Below are 19,665 nucleotides of genomic sequence, written 5' to 3' on the forward strand. Positions count from 1 at the left end.
CTTCATGCTCTTGCTGTTACTGAACCTGGATCACAGGTTGGTGCTTGCAAAGGCATCCATCCTTTTTTCTGCTGTGTAACCTGCAAAACCAGATATTCTGCTCTACTGTTATGCAGTCTTATGGTACTACTGTACACCCACAAAGGACTGTAGCCTCAGGCCTTGTAGGAGGGAGGTCTGTTGTGGTCTAGTCAAGGCTTTTTGTGTATTGACTGTTTCTTGTTCTCTTTCAGCAGGTAAGCACTTTTTGGCTGCTGTTCCCTCACTCCCTTGCTTATCTGGTTCTTCCTCTCTTATGTTTTTCCTCTGTTCTCTCCTATTCTGGTTCCTTTTAACTACTCCTTCCACTTCCCACCCCCCTTCATCTAAATTCACTGTTTGTACGTGTGCAGTCATACGATCTCGCTGAGATTTTGGTTTGCCTGCTGGGGGAGCATCGTTCACTCTGCCCCACGGACATTTTAGGTTGTCTGTATGTCAAAGGCTGAATCCTGCAGATCAATAGTATTACTACAATGCAATGGGACAAGAACTATCCCTTGTAATCCATAAATTAGAGGAAATACAGGTTAGATAACAGCCTGTTATCAATGGCCACAGAGGCTCTAATAACAGGCATCCAGCACATCTGTGACTGCATACGCCTACAAAAATTTATCTGATGAGGATGTGTGATGCTCCTCTTTGGAGGAAAAACTGAGTATGCTCAGCAGTGAGACGGCTCAGCACACACTGCATTGCCAGGGTAGATTCTGTGCTAGACACAGACGCTTTCACAACTGTGCTCTAGCCTTGGCTATCCAAGCCTGGCTTCATCCAACCATGACAGGATTTTGCCCTAAATGGTTTCATCTGTTTCTGCAGTTATGGCCTACAGTTTTATCTGGAAGCAAACAGTTTACTTATTTGCTTTTAATTATTTATGGTAATGAAATGGGGGAGGGAGGAAGGCACCCATATCTCAAAATTTTCCACAAAAATGAATACACTTGTAGTTCAGATCTCTGGTCATGAAAGAAAACACAGTTCTCCACTATTCCTTATAATGTTTGTTTACTTGTTTTTAAATTCAAAACACAGTTGAATTTCTCAACACAAATATAGTGATGGAGGAAATCAAGGTGGGCTCTTTGTGTAACTTTCTCAAGAAACACATTTTAAAACATGTTTTTGCAAAACAACTACATTTTGGTACACCTGGACGGTGAGAAATTCCAGTCACAAATAACAATGAGGTTTGCAACAAATGTTCTTTTTTTCTCCCCCTTGTTTAACACACAAATGGCATTAATTGAACCCACAACATTTCCAGGGATAATACAGAGACATTTTTACAGAAGTCTCTGAAGTAACTAGTAAGATGGGGAATTACAAACTTATACCTCCATACTTTCATTGTGTAAAACAAACCTGATGGAACAGTGGGGTATTGCTAGTAACACCTGATAGTCTTGCTACTGATATGAACCCTACAGCTTAGTTTTTAAATCACTGTTCTTAACTGCTACTTACTTGCATTTATCAGAAAGTCAGCTTTTTACCCATAGGCAGGTACAAAAATGTCTTTTAGAAGAAGCAGTAATATCTTGGATTATATTTTGTAAATAGCTCTGATGCCACACTTTATTCTTGCAAACTCAGTGTTGTTACCTGTTTCATTGCCTGTACAATATCTCTTATTCCACTTTAAAAGTCAGAAAACAATCAATTTGGAGACAGATGAGTGAAATTAAAGCCATCTTCCTGAATCTGAATGTTACAGCTGGGCCCTGCTCACTAGAGAGATCAGGGAAGAGGGAATAATTCCACAAACCAACAAAGAAAAGTGTGAAGTTACCGTTCTACAACTCCTAGTACTTGCATAGACACACACAGTGTCAGGCACAGCAACACACACGGTCAGGCACAATCAGACACAGATGTGCACGCATGCAGAGACTGGGAGCACCACGGCAGGCAGACTTCGGTGCCCTGCAGGGAACACATGGCTTTGCCTACCATCTAGCGACCAACGGTGCAGCAGCTCCACAGCAAGCTCAGCAGGGCATATCTCCTATGGCCAGGGGCAGTGCAGCACTGTGGAGCTAAAAAGATGGTCTATAGCAGGGACGGTTCAAGATTTAGAAATATGTTTTGAAATGTAACTTCCTAATTAATAAAATTTGGATAGGAAGGTATTAGGTATTTTTGCTAGCTAATGTCTTTTCTTCACAAATAAGTTTTTATTTTCTTCCTATAGTCTTGCATGTGAAAATAAAATGTTTCTGGCACTGGGTGTGCTGCATGCCGTTGTAATGTGCTTCATAGCATTTTGTACCCTACATTGAAGGAAAGTATCGCTTTATCATCTGATTTGCTTGAGCTGCGTAGTCATCAGTGCTACAGCAAGAAACTGGTGGACTGGAGATGAGGAAATCGCTCAGCAGTGATCTGAAGGGTCTTTCTGAACACAGAGTGGTGCATGTGTTAAGTGGCCACAGAACTTAGTCTATCACATTCAATATCAGGGTTATTAGATGGTGTATCAAGGACATCAAAATACACTTCCCTGCTTGCTGGAGGTGGGGTGTTGGTTGGACTTCCAACACCAGAATCAGGGCTTGATGCAGGATGCCTTTCTTCTGCATACTTCTTTCTGAGAAGGCTCTTGTTTTTGCTTAAGGTTTTTGAAATGTTTGAACTTTGCAGGGTCCTTGACCTCTTTGGCACAATGGAACAAGATGAAAATGTCCCTCTGAAATTTGGAGCTCATTCCAAAGTAGATAATGGGATTGTAGAAGCTGGCAGATTTAGCAAATAAGCTGGCAAGGATGCTGGTAAGATTGGGCACAGAGTCACCACAGGCAGACCATATAGAGGTGACAGCATACGGTGACCATGCAATAATGAAGGCTATGCAAATGACAATAGAAACCTAAAAGACAGAAGAAAAATAGCTTTAAGTCTCTTCTGGAAGCCTTACAGAGAAGACTTCACCAGAGAAGTGATATACAGTGAACAGTAGCTTGAACAATTGGCTGGAAGGGAAGCATTCAGGTTGTCCTGAAGCAATGACTCACAGGAGAGTTATAGACAGGCAAAGGATTGCTTGGATCAAGCCAGGAAGACCAAGAAGCTATATATCTTAGGTTAGCACGGTGTTATGCTTAAGCAGTGCCTTAACTAATGGAAAATCACTACAATCCTTTGTATGTTTTTGTGAATTCGGAAGGTTTAGGGCAGACTTAAGCCAATGGTAAGTAATTGAAAGCTCCACTGTAACTTGTATGTATGCTCAGAAGTAATATAGCTTCTGAAAGAAAAAAGAATATGCCAAACCAAGATTTTCTTTTTGTGCTGTACAGTACACTCCAGTAATATTTAGCTTATTTTTCACTTGTGATGTAGCACCAAATATTAGCCTACGGGGTGGGGGGGGTGGGTGTTAAAAAATCTTCGTGTTATTCTGAGATCAAACTTTGTCACTGTAGATTGTAGAGATATGAAACATGACTGATTTGTTTTGTTGTCTTCCATTCTAGTTGAGACTAATTTTAAGACAAAATCCACCAATGTGAAACCCAAACTTACCCTTGTGACATCTCGCTCCATTCTCCTCTCTCTATCCGTTGGATAGGAACCTGGGCCTGTTAGCACATGGCTTAATTTGACAGTACTGATAATTGACACATATGAGAAAACCATGACAATTACAGGTAGGAAAAAGCAGCAGATAAAAATGGAGACAATGTAGGATTTGTAGATTGCAGAGAAGTTGGCTTTTTCCCAGTCTATCTCACATGTTCCGTACATGCGATCTGGAAATCAAAAGTAATTTGGTTAGCATTTTTAGACCATTTGTCTGCTTTTGTGTGTTCATTTTATCAGTTTAAATAGTGTGGTTTTCTTCTTTTAGAAAGTAAAGAATAGAGTGATCTTGCTGATTTTGAGCTGTGACATAATATTCTACGTAAAGAAATTTTCAAGACACCTAGACAACAACAAGCATTAATGAAGATTATCATTCTGTTCAGTTTAGATTTCTAGTGCAAATTGCTAATGAACAAACTGTTGTTTTAGAACAGGAAATTGTGATACTTTATTATAAAAATGAGTATTCATTTGGTAGGTTTGATATTCTTGAGCATTATCTTCTCTTATTTGATGTCATCTTCCACATAGTAACTTCCTAAGATGAGCACTGTAAAAAGCAATCATAAAGAGGCAATATGCCAAAGAATGTAAAAAGTCTCTACTTATGTTGCAAAGTAGGAAATAAAAATATTAAGGTTTCTTTTAAAATAGAAGCCAAAAGGCAATGAAAATTTTACTGTAGTAAAAGGGACATGAAAGTAAGTTGATTCAGTTAACAATAAAGATTATGGGAAGATGAAACATAAATACTTAGATATGAGGCATTCTCTTAAATAGAAAGTGTGCAATTCTACAATTACAAAGGAGCTGCAAGCTCTTTAAAAAAAAAAAAAAAAAAAAAAAAAAAAAAAAAGAGTTGGGTGGATTGCAAGATCTGCAACTAATGAGATTTACAAAAGGACCCTAGCTGATCAGGCACCTAAGGGAAAAACAGTGAGAGTAAGGTGCAGTCTCTACTTAAATACTTTTATGAATAACATTTGACCTCTTTAGATGGTTTGATGCGCTTGCTAATGTGTCCTGATATCAAAATCTTGAGTTAGATAACTTTATGAATTTTCTATAGATTTTAAATTGTTGTTTTAAGTGGAACAGGCTGTTTTTTCTGATCAGCGGTGGCAGCAAACTGCATTATAAACACGTGAAGCATGAACCAAAATTACCTAATCAAGTATTAACAGGTCCTGGAAATACAGAACAGGTGAAGCCTGTGTGATTTAATGGCAGAGCTCTCCCTGACATCCAGTGATAATTCTGGAAAAAAAAAAAAAATCCCCTAATTCCCTACAGGTAATCTGAGGTTTAGATGGAATGAATTAAAGGGGCAAAAGACGAAAATCTCTTTTATGGGTCTAATCAAAAAGAGCTCAGTAGTTTTAATACCAAAAGCTTTAGGTGCTTCTGTCTAGGTGTGTTGAGTAATAGAAATAGATTTTTGCCTCCTTTGCTGCCTTTTTCATCCATAGATCCCAAAGTATTACCCAAAAGGTAATCATAATATCTGACTTAAAACCAGATTTCTGGTTTGTGAGAACTTTTGACTGAAAAAAGAAATCAGCTTCCATGCAACAAGAAAAGAAAATTCCGCAAATTTGGTGAACCAGAATTCTGAAATACGTTCCCCCACCTTTCCCAGGGACACTGACAAATGGCATTTACAAAACTGAATGGGCTCCTAGGGACCGCCGCAGCTACAGTGCAGAACTGACACTTCACATGCAGCAAGACATAAGTTACTGTGGTCTGGTGGAATGTGTCCCACTCCGCTGACTGCTGCAGGACTTGGCATTGCTGGGCTCCCAGCCATGGTTGCCCTCTTTGGTATCAAGAAATGCATCTGGAATCAGCCTGGGAATGGAAAGGGCTGCAATTCTCGGTAAGGGAAAGTGCTCACAGAAGCGGTCTTGAGGACCACTGTCAGGGTGCTGAACCCAACGTACAAGCAGATTCGTGGGCCACTTGGATGCCCTGATAGCGTAGAGGTGCCTGAAACATCCCTGGCTCTGGGACTGTGCTTAGGGCCAATAGTGGATGTCAGAAATCTTTCTAGAAATGAAGGGGTAATGAGGATTCATGTACTATGAAAACACAGATTGCCAGAAGATACATTGAGAATGAGAAGCCCAAACCCTGTAAGTTTAATGACATATGTAGAGGACAAAAAAACCAACAAAGTTAGAACAGTCATCCTGGCTAAAACTAAAGATCCATTGAGCCTAATATCCTGGTAATGGATTGGTTTGGGAAAGGTATAAGAGAGAACAATTATACAAATGGATGCTTTTCTCACATGCACCTTTCAAGGGTACAGCTTATGTATTTAATAAGTCAGAGGATATATTTACATTGCTGTATCTAACAGACCTTGTTAGGTTTCATGACTTCTCAAAGACACTTATTTAAATGATGTATACTTTGACTGCCAAAATATCCTAAAAGCCTAGCAATGGCCCCATGAACAAGCTCTCCAGGGAGAAATCTTTCCTAATATCCACTGTCATGGCATAGACCCTTTTCATCACCATGAAAGCTGGAGTTACAGGCTTTCTCCTTCTCTAAGTCCCATCCTCCACTGAGCCTTAGCCCCCAACAATGGCCCCCCATGAACAAGCTCTTTGTAGAAAAATATTTTTGCGGCACTTGTTGTTTTGCAGCCCTATTTCAGCCCCACACCAGCTGCAGCTCTAGGCATTCTCCTTCTCCTAACCGTAGGCTTCAGACTCAGCTGAGCCTTAGCCCCCAGGCCCCCTGCCATGGTCTCCAGGAACAAACTCTCTGGGGAGAAATCTTTTTTGACGTTCTCACTGTTGTTTTGTAGTTCCTTTTCAACCCCATGCCAGCTGAAGCTCTGGGCTGTGTCCTTCTCCTAACCCTAATCCTAACACTAGGTTTTGGTCTCTGCTCGGCCTTGGATCCCAGACCCCCAACCATGGACCGATGAACAAGCTCTCAGGATAGAAAACTATTCACAGTCCTCACTGTTATATTGCAGACCCTTTTCTGCCCCACGTCAGCTGCACCTCTGGGCTTTTTCCTAACCCAGGGCTGGGTCTTGGCCTTTGCTGAGCCTCAGCTTCCACATCCCCACCCATAGTTTCCATGAACATGCTCTCCAGGGAGAAATATTGATGATGCAGACACTGTTATTTGCATACCATTTTCAGCCCCATGCCATTTTCAGCTCTGAGCTAACTTCTTTTCCTAACTCTAACCCCAGGCCTCTGCTGAGCCTTACCCCCCAGACCCCCAGTCTTGGTCTTCATGAACAAGCTCTCCTTAGAGACATCTTTTTGCAGCCCACATGATTGCTTTGCAGCCCTGTCAGCCCCATGCCAGCTGCAGCTCTAGGGTTTCCCTTTTACTAACCGTAACCCTAGATCTTGGATTTTGCTGATTATTAGCCCCCTTCTCCCCATCCTTTTTCCCCATAATACGCTCTCATGGGTAGAACCCTTTTTTTCCTGCTGTTTTGCAGCCTCTTTTCAATCTCACACAACCTGGAAATCTAGGCTTTATGATTTCTATTCGTTTTCTGAGAGTACTTTGTATTTTCTCTGCCTATTTGTCCCACTCTGAGCAACATGCTTATGTTTTCATAGCCTGATACATGACATTTACCAGTACATGCAGGCTGACATGGCTCCACATTCTCTTTTCTAACTGTTAATAGCTATTTTAGATGCACCAAAGGAAAGGTTGTTTTTTCCTGTATTACTTTGCATGTCTCAGCTCTGAATTCTGTCTGACTTGCTGTTGCCCAGCAGCTCAGCTTTCTGCAATCCTTCTGCAGGTCCTTGCAGTCTGTCTCTACTCTTACTACGAAATGAAAATTTGTCCAAAATAATCCTGTATCCTTAGTAAGTCTGTCACTTCATTTTTGCCCATCACCTCTCATCTGATATTTCATGAATACGTTGAACATCACAGGTCAAGTAATTGATGCCTATAGGATATAGGCAGATAACTGTTGAATAATTTCAGTTGGATGATTTCAGTTATTAGAACTCCTGTACAATTACCATTTGTTCCTAGAGATTTGTTAATGTTTGCTTTATTGATCTGTTCTACAAACTTAATTTTAAACAATTTCTCCAACCTTAAGAAGAAATTTTCTAGTGTGGGAATCTCCCTTAGCTATTGAATTACCTCAGTGTTCACAATCTACCTTTTTTCCCTTTTTTTCCCCTACTTTTTTTTGCTATGGCCTTATTTTACACCCTAATCATTTCTTGTACTGACAGACTTTCTGGCATCTTTTTCTTCTGCTGCTATGTTAGTGTTCATACTTTCAACAAACTTTTCCACAAAATCTTTTTTGGCATGTCTTATTATAGTTTTATGCTTAACTTGCCGGAACTTGTGTTCTTTTCTCGCTTCCTAATTTTGACAGTTTTTGAAGGATGTCTTTTGATAGTTCCTTTACCTCACTGCTTAACCATGCCAAATATTTCTGGCCCCTTTTATTTATAGGTAATACACTTTTGGTCCAAGTCTCTGCTTCAAAAAGTATCCTTATAGTTGATGATAAAGCAGACAACGCTCTGGACATAAGTCATGCACGATGAATGATTTTCTCAGTTCCACTGATAATCAGTCTGGCTTTCAGCAAGAAAGAAAGGTAAATATCTTTGTTCAGTTAAGTAGAGAATTGCCAAATAAATACAACTGAAAAATATCTGTTACCTGTATAACTGCCCCAGCCAAGTAATGGAGCTACTGACCAGAAGAAAGCTGCTATCCAAATGAGAATCAGAGCCACTGTCATACTGCTGTTGCTGATACAATGACCTGGAATGGTATGGTTTATTGAGAAAAGAATACTTAAGTCAGCCATATCTCTGCAGATGAAATCTAAACTCATTCTTATACCAACTGCTAATAAGGAAAATACAGTTATTTGAAAAAATGCTAAGGTGAAAAATACGTAAAGCTTAAATTTGAAAGTATCTGTAAGGCTTATAAGTGTTCAAGACCATTACTGAACAGTGGAATTGAATGGCTAGTTAGAAGAAGACAAAATATGTTTGTTGAGCACTGCAGAATTATCAAATCCTATGTTGGTTTCATGTTTTGTAATTTTGTAAAAAAGTAGGAGACAATTATAAGTTAAGTTTTACACTAAAATAAACAAGATAAGTCTAAATTCACAGGATTTTCTTATTGACTCCAAAGTTTTCACTGTTAAAAAGGAGGGGAAAAAAAAAGATGTTCAAACTGCATTATTTCTTCAGTACAATTGATTTAATTTGTCTTCCCGTTGCCATATATTGGGATTATTTTTCATCTAAACTGGAAATCTTCATACAGCCACCAAACTCTGTTTCTCAACACTTCTGTAAAGTTATCCTGAGCACTTGCTTAGATTTGCTTAAGAGGTAGATGTAAATTATGCACAGCCTCAGTGAACATGCGGTACAGCTTGCAAAAGAGAAGCCCATGTTTTACATATGGCTTCATAAGATGCAATGAATATGAGTTACAGAAAACATTATAGCCAAATTCTAACAGCTCCAACAGCAGGTTGTCTTGAAAATGAACTTCAACAAATATATCATTGCAACAAACTGCAGAAGAACTTCCTGTGGAAAAAGACATTCCTGCAGAAGTTCTTTTCACGGCTAATTAGAAAGAAAAATGCATATGATGCATCCAATGTATTTATGCATGCTTTATATTCAGATGTTGATAGTTTCCTGCTTGAAAGATGGTGCAAGCCAATCATAACAAAGACAAGAAAATTGATAATACATGATCTATGGATGGGTGTAGGAATTACTGCTGCCTGGAAGACTAGGGAGAATTCATGGAAGATGTAAGTAGAAAGGAGAGAGATAAAGTAAGGCTCCTAATGGAGATATAAGTTTTCAGCAAAACATGAGGTCCAAGATAAATGGTAAGGAAAGGTTACTACTGATCTTATGAAAGGGAGTGTCTGGGATGAGTGTGTGATGTAAAGGTGCACAGAGGGAAAAAAGGTAGTTGGAGGCATGTTTATATTGGCTTGCTTATGAAGGCTACACAGTTAGCAGAGTAAGGAACAGGAAACATGTAAAGGTTTTCAGATTAGATTTGAACAGTGAAACACTGATATGCCTTTAGAGAGGCATTTATAGGAAAAGTAAAAAAACAAAAAACCAAAATTCAAAAAAACAGAAAGAGAACATTTAGTAAAAGGTTTTTAGCACTGGAGATAGTAAGGAACAGTGACTGTCCAAGATATTCAGGTTGCAGATCAACAGGACATTAGAGAAGGAAGACATGTGAAGGAAAGGCTGTGATGAGAACGTCCCACAGACCTGGGAGGCAGGCAGGACACAGGGGCCATCTGAGCACACAGAACAAGGCTGTGTTCGGTTCTGGAAGCTGTGGGGGTAATTCTCACCTCCCTCTCCATGAACCTGTCTGCAGAGGGGAGACTGGAGAGGCTTGCTGGGATGTCAGACTGCACCATGCTGCAAAGCTTGGGGGACAGATCTGGAGGCTGAATGCTCCCAGTGCTGTCTAAAGTCCACAAGGCCTGCTCTGAGCAAACCTCACCAAAACAGCACTGAGAATGAAAATGTCTGCGTGGAGGGCAGCCTTCCAAACCAGGGTTATCATCAATGACTGGAAACTCTCTCAACATTATTTCATAGATTAGACTTGTTGCTTTACAAAGCGGTCCCACTGAAGATGTGTGTATCACTTAAGAGTTGTTTAAGTTGTATTTTGAGTAATACAGAGGACCAGTTAGTTAGGACCTGTGATATCTCTGGCACTAGGGTGAATTTTACCCAGGGTGACCAAAGTGTACTGTTATCAGTTTGGCTCTTACTTGGGTTAACTCTCAAGAGGTCTATTCAAACATGTTTCTAACAGACATGAATGGGTTACATTATGGTTTCCAATGCATCTAATTTATATTCAATAAATCCACTGACTGAATGGAGTACAGATTTACACCACAGTAAGTGAAGGCAGAATTAGACCTGCCTTTATTCCTTACCTCTCTCAGGATGGCAGCCTTTTATGTAGCAAGTCACACTGATTACTGTAAGGGTATTAATGCTAGCCAGGCCAAAGAGAAGTGTCAGGAATCCATCAACCTAAAAAAAAAAAAAAAAAAAAAAAAAAAAAAAGTAGTAGTGCAGGAGGTTCTCTTACTGCAGGGTACCAAAGGTGAAAAGACCTACAGGGTTTGCCCCTGTCATTTTCATATTAATGCTCTTGAAAATTGTTCCAGAAACCAAACTAGCAGGGAAATATAAAATATCAGAAGAAGTTATCTTCTATAGGATCACTGAGCAAGAAAATGTTCAAAAATTAGAGAAGTGCTCTGTCATGTACATAAAATAAGCAAACATACCCTCAAGTATATGCTTTCCAAAAACGATTTGCCAAGTGAAGGAGAAAAAGGATGAAATGAAAACAAGTAAAACCTTGAATAGGCAAAAAGGGACTGGATGCAGCCAGCCATTTTAGGCAGAGCAGATATGCAAACTGAACCCATAAATTTTTAAGCCAAAGTAGGAAGAATGTAGGAGGTAATGGGCTTGGCTGAGTGGGGGGGGGGGGTGGGAAACAAAAAAGCCCCACAATTAAATTAAACCATCCAAAGCTAAACCAGCCAAAAAGATTGACTCTGAAAGGATGTTGGTGTTGTTGATTGCATGCTGTTTGTTAAGCCCTCATTCTCATCTCTGACTCATACAGGCAGAGCCTTATGGCTGTGTAGACTCCTTTTGACGTCAGCATCTCAGCAGTCTATGCACAGAGCAGTTACAATTCTGCTAGCTTCATTTCTGGGTATAGGAATGAATTTGCTGCTGAATGTAGTGAAGATGGACTTAGCCATCTGCTAGGGAACACTATAGGGCTGGGAAATGATCCAGGCAACGCTTTGAAGGCAGTCTTATTTTTGAAAGCTTGGAATCATATGCCAAACCAGCAAGAGCTGAGGATCACTTGGAGGTGCCAGTTTTACATTGAGTGAGGTAGGAACATTGAACAAGTGTCACTGGACTGTAACTTGGTATTCAAGTAGTAAAATTATCAGAGGAAAGCCACATCATTATTCTAAGGGAACAAACTCGGTCTTTGTGAATGGACATAACTCCTATGGAATTCAATTTATTCCAGAGCTGAATCTGGGGCTTTAATACAGGCTTAAAGCTGAGTCCATGGTGGATTGTATAAATTAAATTGGGTGAAGGGTTAGGAAAGGGCAACTTTATCATTTCTTCCACTGGTGTTTTTTTGTTGCCACCAGTGCCCTTACATTGCCTCTATATACTTTTTAATGATGACTTTTACAGACCCATGGCATTTTAAAAGCATGCACGATGTGCTACTACAACAGTCTAAATCCAGTCTAAATCTAAATCTGTGCTCCATTTACAATCAGCTCATACTTGCTGTATAACTGTTACCACGTTTTCATCAGAAACCTTCATCCCTGGACGTCTCAACTGCTTACTACAAGCTGCACTTGGCTGAATTTGGCCAATTGTTGGCTTTTGGGATTAGTGAAATACCTAGAAACACAAATGTGCTCTGCATTTCATTACCTTATAGATGCAAACATCTGCCACTTCTCTGCGTGCTCTAATTGTACTTCACAAATTCAGAAAACAGCATGGTCAAGGACTACTGAGTAACCACACAGCATAAGATTAAACAATTGCATTAGTTGCTAGGTTAGAGAGGAAGTAGTGTTTCAGCAATGATGTAAAGAAACATGCTGAAATTAAGCTTAAAGAGCTGTGAGATTTGATACTAAAGTACTAAGACAAACTTCTTAGTGTGTATCAGTTAGCCCCTTCATGCTGAAACTTGTTTGTTTTTTTTTTTACTGAAATATGTTTATGTATGTTTTGTCACCTGCAGCTGTGAGCACTGTTCTTCCATTCCCGCTTTCCTACTGTGAGAACAAAGAGAGACAATTATCTTAAATTATCAATTCAAATAGGCCTCGAGCACACGTACAAAGGGAGGAAAGGAGGTCTCGAAATACACTCTTGCCCATTATCGTTTAAGAAGGCTGTGTCACCACAACAAAGAACAAACCAAAATGTTTTTTTAGATTGGTGGTCTGCTAAAAAATGCAGTTTTACCTAAATCAACATATTTCATAGGACTGAGCCATTGACAGTGCACTGTGCAATTTTCATAATATTTCATAACAGAGCATTTCAGCCTGTCAAAATACTTTTGCTGCTGCTTGCGTGGGGACTATCCTTCAGAGATCTGGCCAAGACCACACAATTAATATGTGGCTAAAGTGGCAAGAGTCTCCCAGGTGACAGCTGTGCTAACCACAGACTGTGACTGAGGAACAGGTGACAGAGTCAAACGTCAAGGAGGGGGAGAGAACAGTCAGGATGATAAAAGTGCAGTGATGAAATGAAAAAAGGAGATATAGGAGTGAAGCTGCCAAGCAGTCCCCTGCAGGAAGCCGTCCCATTGGGAACACTAAAGCAAGAGAGGGCATCCAACAGGGAGAAGTGCTGCACGGGGAGCAGCATCCTCAAACAGGTATTTTCCCTGCCAAATTTCTGCAAATCTACTGGTGAAGAGTTAGCACTTGAGCCAACTCTTAAAACCTACGCCATTTCTGAGAAAGTCAATCAGTTTCTCAAACATTTTTATACTGGTGTTACTTCAGAAGAAAAAGAAGGATCTTACTCTAGCTGTAGCTAGCCTACTCTAAGCATATACAAATGGGTATGGAAGAAAGACCTCTGCTATTCTTTGTTCTTAGAAAGGCAACACTGATTATAGCTAGCAACTAAAGCAGCTCCTTAGTATTCAAAGTAGTTATCAACAGCATAATTGGCATAGTACCAATTTCTGTAGCCAGAGATACTAATATATGTCAGTAACAATGAATTAAGATATTCTCATTTTTCTGCAAGTTTAAAAATATATGGAATGTCAACCAGGGAAATACTAGAATACCAGATAACCTTTCATGCTGATGCTTTTCCTCTTCCCCAGGTCTGTTTTTCCTTTCTTTTATTCTACCACCAGCCAGCTCCTTCCTTCCACAGTCATAACTTATTTGAGGATCTTACTCCCACTGCAGCACTCCCCTGTTAGATGCCCTTCCATTTTTGTGTAATGCAATGTTGTCCTTCCTATTATTGAATATGATCAAATAACAGCAGTGCTTATAGGTAATAATGAATTCTGATACAAACAGGAAGTTGATCTTATGGTAATTTTGATCCACTAGCCTTTTTTTTTTTAAACTCATTGAGAAAGATAGTAGATTAGCAGTTTTAAAAGCTTTTCTCTCAGTGCTATATCAATATTGCTCCCTTGGCTGTACAGATATTCACAGAACTTGCTCATTATCGTTATTGCTCTTTGAAGCTAAGACACGAATTGAAGACTGTTTATTCTTTGTACTTCTTGTGCCTTGTTTTAAATCTCATTAATGTTCTTGATATTTTATTTACAACCCACAATAAGTAAAGCTGCTACTGCATGCAGATTAGTTTTTTAAGGTTTGCTTCAAACACACTGAAAACCAGGAATTCCCTTTGCACCAATAAACTTTTAGCTATGAGCTTGGATGTGACCTGGTTTTATTACTTTTATACTCATGTATCCCTTCTGACTTCATAAGGGTTGTCTTCATCTAAAGTAGATGGAGTAAAATACAGTCTATTCTTGGATTAATCAAGGTTTAATGGTGTAAAAGCATATTACTAAAGTAGCTATTACATTTCAATTTAGGCTGAAACGCTAATCTCACCAGCCAGAAAGGCTGCATCATTCCCTCCTCTGGCAATACAATACAAAACAGACACTGGTGAATCTGTTGCAATTTCCTGAAGTGCATTTGCTTCCCTTCTGAACCACAATGTTTTGTCTTTCTTCTTTATTAAATATAAGATAATGAGTATGTAAAGAAAAAGATAAACTTTAATAGGGATTATTTTTCTATTGCATGCATTGAAACTTATCACAATAAACTTGCTCAAAATAATTTTATGAATACAAATCAAAATTTTCATGATCATAATATAAAGAGATAATGGTAATAAACCTCATTATACCCCAAATACAAGAAAACACCTAATCAATCTTTACAGAATCCACTTGGAAAAAAAATAGGTAGGAACTTTAGACAATAGCATTTTTTAAATTTAACAAATTCTAAAAGTTTGCAATAAGTAAGTGAGAAAATATTTGAATCAAATCTAATCACAGCATTGTTCTCCTGTTTCTCCAATACCTCAGTAAAATGTCAACTAGACAATTTTACTATATTTAAACTCTTCTGTCACATGGGAAAACTGCCAAGGGACACGAGCAAAATCAGTCTTCATGGTAGACTACTCAAAATTCACAATGTATAGTATTCCTAAAGCACTAAAAATAGTTTCTTAAAATTTACTATAATATAGGAAGTAAAATAGAATTATGATCTGCTACAGTTTCCACAATGCCTTTCATTCATGCCAGATTGCTGTGCTGAGCGGTTGCATTCTGCCCTTTTAAAATGTCTGAGCCGACTTCAAGGATAGCCCCGTTTAGAGGTCATCGTATTAATCCAATCCATTATGGGTCCCTGACACAAACAGCACTTAATTTACTAAAAAACAATGAGAAATGATACGCTATATGATTAGAGAGTTTAAACCATTAAGTGAGAACATCAGACACTCAGTATTTTTCATTCACCAAATGATTAGACCTTTCTGTTGATTGCATATATAGAAAAATATTTTAAATATAGGAAAAATATTTAATGGAATATTTAGGCTATACAGTTAGGTGTTCAGATATACAGTTATACTACACAGTCAAATGTACAGTTAGTGCCAGCTATTCACATAAGTAGTAGCTAATGTATATCAGATTTTGGCCTTAGTAATGTTAGTGAATCCAGAATAAGGCCACTTGCTTGCATGAAGTTATCTTAGGTTTGTATACTGGCTTAATCAAATGAGATTCAAAGTTCATTTAATTTGGGCTGGATTTTAGCTATTAGTTGTAGCCCTCTCATGTCATGATTTATACTCATAGTAGTATATACCCCTATAAATGAGTACAGTTAAGTCAGTTCCAGAACATAACAATCACACCAAGTCTAAATGCATGCCCTTTAACAAACAGACAGAAATTTCTTCCAGAATTTCCTCTCAGAATCTCATCATGTGACAACCCCATTGCAAGCATCATACTTCCACATGCTCATGAGCACTGGACTCATGTTGTGTGACCATGACAGGTTTCCTGCCTCCCCCATCAAACCATAAAGAATGAAGGAGGTGGGAGGAGAGGAAGCCACCAACGATGTAGCTCATACCACCTAAATCCAGATACAACTTCAGCTTAAATGCTTTATTAGCTCCTCTCCACTTCAGTGATATTATGACCAGGCCTGCTTGTTTACTGTTAGCACCACTATTAAAAATAAATAAATAGATAAATAGCTACATAGATAAAAGGCGTATTCAGCCTCCTGAGTCACCCAGCTCATCTTTATGTTTCCATGGAAAGCAAAGCCGGCTTTGTGGACATGGTGATCTAACCCCAATAACTGGGATCCTTTAATGTCAGAGTAAGTCCCAGTTTTATTTTCAAAGTAAAGTACTAGCTTTTCCTTTTCAGAATGTCACAGTAAATGGTTCTGTAGTCTTATAAACCTCTCCAGGGAAGAAGGGGTCATGCAGACTGTTCATGGGCTCTGTGAAATAGCCTGGAGATTACAACTGACCCTCCAAGGTCTCCAAAGTACAATTGTCTGTGCTGTTTCCCAGCAAGAGGGAATCTGCTTATATAGTCACACCATCAGGTTAATACAAGGTCATTTCTGACTGCTGGCTGAATGCCTACCAGTGAAGTTATTCTTCTGCTCACAAAGCCCTTAGGCAAAAGGCAGGGCAGGTTAGCTATGGCGCCAGTTCAGCTCTCAATGGCCAAGACTAGACCATGCTATGTGCAAGTCTGGAAAAGCACCTTTGCTACTTGGAGCTCTCCTGATACGTTGATACTCTTGGCTCCTCTAGATCCCTTACTCAAATAACTGGAGAAAAAGAAAACAACTGAAAGAGCCCAAGAAAATGCTTATAATCCTAAAATGGGTAAGGGCTGTAAGGGTCTTCATAGCACATGCTGTATATGATAGAACCTGATAACTCCTAACAGGAGAGTCACACTCATTGCCAAGGTGTCTTAGTAGCCCAGGGAAAGCCCGAAATGAAAGTACAAAAGATAAAGATTAGTCTTGGCCTTAAAGAGCTATCACAAAAGCCACCTGGTGCAACTTCACCCTTTCTCAAGGGACAGTTGTGTGGAAATTAAGTGCCAAATATTGGATGCCATGTCATATAAAGCCCATTGCAAGCAATGGGCATCTTATCATTGCTTCAGTCAGCACCAAGTCTGTCTCAGAACCTGAGCAGGAATCACTTCCTACACATTAGAAGTATACTGATTTAATAGTATATATGTTCATGAAATAGAAGATAAGTAAACATGAGGCAAAAATATTTAGGATACTCATAGACATTATCCTAATAATTTTTGTGTTTCATATGAAATTTTGGTAAAAGTGAGTGAGAACATGGCATACAGGCAGGAACTAGAAGGACATGATTGTCAGTTCAGTCCTGTGGTGAGAAGATCTAGAATGATGAAGATAAGTGATGAGCAGCAGTTTTTGAGAAGACATCTCTTTGAAACCCTCATCAGCATCAGAAGGATGAGGAAGACTATCATTTTTCACATACGGAAGTGGAAACAAAGAAAGAATGTTTCAAAGCCCTCAGAGAGGAAAAGCTAGTGCAAGGATTCAAATTTAGGCTTTGGAAATTCCCAACTCTGTGCAGTCACTACCAGACAATAAATGCCCTTCCCAGGGCATTTACACAGTACTTAGGTGGCATGGGAGGGGCTACATCCAACTTGCTAAACAACCAAACAGAGAGTTTGAGTATTCACAATTTTTCAAGTACCAAATACATAACTTCCCTAATTTGTCACAATAGGCTGCAGAAATAATCATTTACAAAAAAAGAGAGAGAATTCATAGTTAACGAAAACTGGCATAACTTCCCTGCAGTCACATTAGTTACACTAAAATGATCTTCTGTGTTGCTAATGATTCTGTCTGTGCAAAAGCACAGCTTTTTCCCCCTTCCATGCAGATGAAGTATTTTTCTCATTAAAATTTAGCTCAAAGATGTCTACATGATTTGCTTTTACCTCTTTGACTGTGATGAGCACACTTTTTAAATTACATCAAGATGGACCACAATTAAATAAATAGGAAAGACTCTTGACTCAGTTTGCATTTTTCTTTTCAGTATTCAAATCTCATTTGTGAAAGGAAACAAGAATGAGGACACATTCTGGTATCCACAGCATTTCAGATATAAAAATCATCCAGAAAAACATATCTGAGAGAAGAAGATTTGTGTAGCACAGTGGGCAAAGAAAAGGGCACCTTTTTTTTGACTTTGCTTTATAGATCAGTCTCTGTATCTGCCTTTTCACAGCCGCCAGGGTGTTAAAGTGAGCTGAATACGTAGCTAATGTTACACAGCTTTTCTTCAACACCTTTAACACCTGTTTTATCTGTTAATGCTCTTAGTGCTAGTTCCATGATTTGACTTTGGGTTATTTTCATCTTACCAAAATGTCAGAAACGATAAGCTATATATAAGTAAAATTCCAGGAATATTATACCACAATACTGTGCTGAGATATGCAATAACTATTTCTCAGTCCCTTTTTACATTTGGTTTAATCTGTTTAGCTCTTTAATTTCTTTTGTTCAATTTCTACAGCTCATAGGTAGATAGCTGACCATTTTGCAGCTAAGTAGACATTAGAACAGATTCCTGTACTATTATGATTTTGAAAAAAGGTCTGTTTTCCTCTGTCCCAACTTCAGTCCTAGAATTACAGTCCTGGATGATGGGATATACAGTGATGTTGTGAGATTTTTACACACCAAGCAGGGTTGAGCTAGCTCAGTCTTTGGACCAGAAACCTCCACCAATGTTAGTCTGCTGCAGAAAGCAGTACTGAGGATTAAGGTACTTGTGTTTTTGCTCCATTGTGCACAAATGCTAGTGAACTCAAGGTGTGTCTATGCAGATGGTTCCCTGGAGAGAGAGAGAGGGAGAGAGAGAGAGGGAGAGAGAGAGAGAGAGAGAGAGAGAGAGAGAGTCAGGGAGGGAGAAAAACATGGAGGAATAGTGATACGAGTGCTGTCTTGTTGGCAAGAACAGTAATGGGACCCATCACTACCTCTCCCTGTAGCCAGCTGGGAGAGAGAGAGGGAAGGAGAAAACCCTCACCCACCTCGACAGGCGTTGCTAGGGACGAAGATGAATGTGTCATGGCTTTGTCTAGGTTTTATGATCAAGAGCTCTGTGGTAAATAGGGTAGGCATATGGACAGCTGATGGGGAGAATGAGAGGGAGAGATGGTGGGGGAGAGACATGCAAAGGCTACTTCTTACATATGGAATGAATTAAAAGTGGGATGATTTGGTGAAGGGAAAAATGAGTGGATGAATGGAGTAAGGTAGATGAGTGGTTGTACTGGAGGATGTTTGATGAACAATGCAACAGAGACAGTGGGATGCAGTGATGCTGTTTACCTGTTTTCTTCAGCAATCTCCCAAATACCAGCAGCTGAAAGGAAGCCCATGAGCTTCCATTTTGGTCCTTTCCATCTGCCATTGCCTTAATCACCCAGTCACATTGACTGCTGAGCTACCACTGCTCAGTCATCTCACCCAGATCATGAAGAAATATTATACCACATATATAAACTCTGTCTTGGCTTTTATAAACACACAACATCACAGACTGAGTCAACAGAGCTGATAGTCTAGCTAATTCTCCCTTTCTTCAAACACAGGGATCTAGCGAGCAAAATGAAAGAATTAGAAAGGCAGAGCAAAAAGATTAGAAAGATAGTTAAAAATATCCACAGTGAATGACCAGGCTTTCATGTATTTTTTTCACACAGCAGGCTAACCATGCATTTTTATATCCACATGTTTTCCCTGCTATTTTGCTGTGC

General features: G+C 39.2%; 1 protein-coding gene across 1 annotated transcript in view; it reads right to left on the reverse strand.

Annotated features, from left to right (window-relative positions):
* Positions 1–1,116: 1,116 nt before the first annotated feature.
* LOC106485469 (visual pigment-like receptor peropsin) overlaps positions 1,117–19,665 on the reverse strand; it is a 34,944-nt gene continuing 16,395 nt past the window's right edge. The window contains 5 exon segments of the mRNA XM_013943814.1: positions 1,117–2,632; positions 2,634–2,914; positions 3,571–3,797; positions 8,317–8,421; positions 10,619–10,718. Of these exon segments, the coding sequence (XP_013799268.1) occupies positions 2,467–2,632; positions 2,634–2,914; positions 3,571–3,797; positions 8,317–8,421; positions 10,619–10,718 (879 nt within the window). The 3' untranslated portion in view covers positions 1,117–2,466.

The sequence above is a fragment of the Apteryx mantelli genome, chromosome 3 (assembly GCF_036417845.1).
Source record: "Apteryx mantelli isolate bAptMan1 chromosome 3, bAptMan1.hap1, whole genome shotgun sequence".
Lineage (NCBI taxonomy): Eukaryota > Metazoa > Chordata > Aves > Apterygiformes > Apterygidae > Apteryx > Apteryx mantelli.